The sequence below is a fragment of the Acanthisitta chloris genome, unplaced genomic scaffold (genome assembly GCF_000695815.1).
Source record: "Acanthisitta chloris isolate BGI_N310 unplaced genomic scaffold, ASM69581v1 scaffold17507, whole genome shotgun sequence".
NCBI classification, from domain to species: domain Eukaryota; kingdom Metazoa; phylum Chordata; class Aves; order Passeriformes; family Acanthisittidae; genus Acanthisitta; species Acanthisitta chloris.
In genome coordinates this window covers 34,153-36,135 of record NW_008683441.1, presented here as the reverse complement: position 1 = coordinate 36,135, position 1,983 = coordinate 34,153, and the positions used below count along the sequence as shown (strand labels likewise).

Below are 1,983 nucleotides of genomic sequence, written 5' to 3'. Positions count from 1 at the left end.
AGGTGGTGAAGCGGCGCAAGGAGGAGGGTGAGTGCGGGGCGAGCGGCCGCGCGGGTGTCGTGTTTCCTGCTCGGAACGATTATTTTTAGGCCTCGGGTGATGCGGTTTATGGGTTCGGCTGTATTTCGGGTCACCGTGTGTCTGTGTGTGTGGAAGTGCCACCGCTGGTGACTGCACCACCTCCCTGGGAGTCATCATCACCCGTGGCACCTCCTTCATCCCTGGAGGAGTCTGAGTCAGTCTGGGTCTGCTGCTGGAGGATACGGCTCAGGGGTTACAGCAGCGACAGCTTAACTGTTGAACTTGATGGTTTTAAAGGTTTCCTCCAACCCTGATGTTTCTATGGAAGTTTTCAAACATGAAAGACGATCCTAGGTTCAGTGTTTAAAACTCTTAGGTTGGAACAGCTGTGTTTGGTGTGCACACTGTGCCCTTGAGCACGGAGATGGGTGTTGTGGGCACGTTGGATTCCCTTTGTGCAGCACCTGAGCTTTGCCCTCTCCTGCAGGAAATGCCACACTTTTCCTTTTCATGGATTTGCTGTTGAAAATCAGAGGTATTTAGATTTAGGGTGTGTCCAGTTTGCAAAGGATGCTGGTTTTTCTGCTTCACACAAAGCCAAACATCTGTCTTTCTTTTTTCTTTCCTTTCTTTTTGAACAAAAATGCAATCAGAGAGCAATGAAAGATACAGTCATGTTTCAAAGCAAGACTGGAGCATCTCCCCTACGAGGACAGGCTGAAATAGTTGGGGCTGTTCAGCCTGAAGAAAAGGTTGTGTGGAGACCTCAGAGCAACCTGCCAGGAGCTGAAGGGGCTCCAGGGAAGCTGCAGAGGGACTCTTGGTTAGGAACTGCAGGGACAGGACAAGGAGCAATGGGGAGAAATGGAAAGAGGGAAATTGAGATGAGCTCTTAGGCAGACGTTTTCCCTGTTCTGGTGGTGAGACACTGTCCCAGGTTGCCCAGGGAGGCTGTGGCTGCCCCAACCCTGGCAGTGTTCACAGCCAGGTTGGATGCGCCTTGAGCAACCTGCTCTGGTGGGAGGTGTCCCTGCCCAGGGCAGGGGTTGGGGCTGGATCATCTCTGAGCTCCATTCCAACCCCTTGAATTCTACAATCCTATGATACATTTGATGTCCCAAAGCAGTGCCTTTTGGAGGTCATGTGTGCATTGGGTTTCCATGGGACAGGCATTGGATCTTGCTGTGTCAGTGCCCTGGCTGTGACCCTGCTCTGTGCCTGACTCAGCTGCTGCCAAGGCCTAAAGCAGTGTGGATTGTGGCATGGATGTGTTGGATTCCCTCTTGTGTTTTGTAGCACTGGAGAAGGAACGAAACCGAGGCATTGGGAAGCCACTGCTAGGAGGGCCCTTCTCGCTCGTCAGCCACGAGGGACAGCCCAGGACCAGCAAGGACTACCTTGGCCAGTGGGTGCTCATCTACTTCGGTTTCACTCACTGCCCTGACATCTGTCCTGATGAACTGGAGAAGATGGTTGCGGTGGTGGATGAAATTGGTATGGGATTCAGTTGCTGTAGTGGTCCTGTTTGTGGGAGGGTCAGGTTTAGCCTGATAAAGTAACACAAATGGTGATAACTTGTGTAAAAAATGCTGTTGGCTGCTATTCAGTACTTGAATTAATTGCCAACCTGCCTGTCACTAGGGGCTGATATGTAGAGCACTGATCTTTCCACAGCAGGACTTGTTGGGAATAAAACATGATGGTGCAGGTTACGGGGAACATATTGCATTGTATTTTTTTCCAGGAAGTGGTTGTGAGCTGTATTAGGATTTTATTCCCACTGTTTTATCCATCCTGAGAGCAAGGCTCTGTGAGGGTCTCTCCTGAAGCAGAGTGGCTGTGCTGTGGGATGGAGGTGGGGAGGGCTGTGTGTTAGGGGTGTTTTCTCAGCCTGTAGGCCCTGAAGAGTTACAGAGCAGGGATAATAGTAGCCCAGCAAGTGGAAAAGAGAAAGTGAAGGAA

The 1,983-nt window shown here is 51.0% G+C and overlaps 1 protein-coding gene across 1 annotated transcript in view; it reads left to right on the top strand.

The window, feature by feature from the left end:
- Window positions 1-1,317: 1,317 nt before the first annotated feature.
- Window positions 1,318-1,983, top strand: part of LOC103806266 (protein SCO1 homolog, mitochondrial) — a gene marked incomplete at its 5' end in the record, with an annotated part of 3,661 nt that continues 2,995 nt past the window's right edge. Inside the window, one exon of the mRNA XM_009078945.1 lies at window positions 1,318-1,515. Coding sequence (XP_009077193.1) covers window positions 1,318-1,515 — 198 coding nt within the window. The remainder of the gene's footprint in view (window positions 1,516-1,983) is intronic.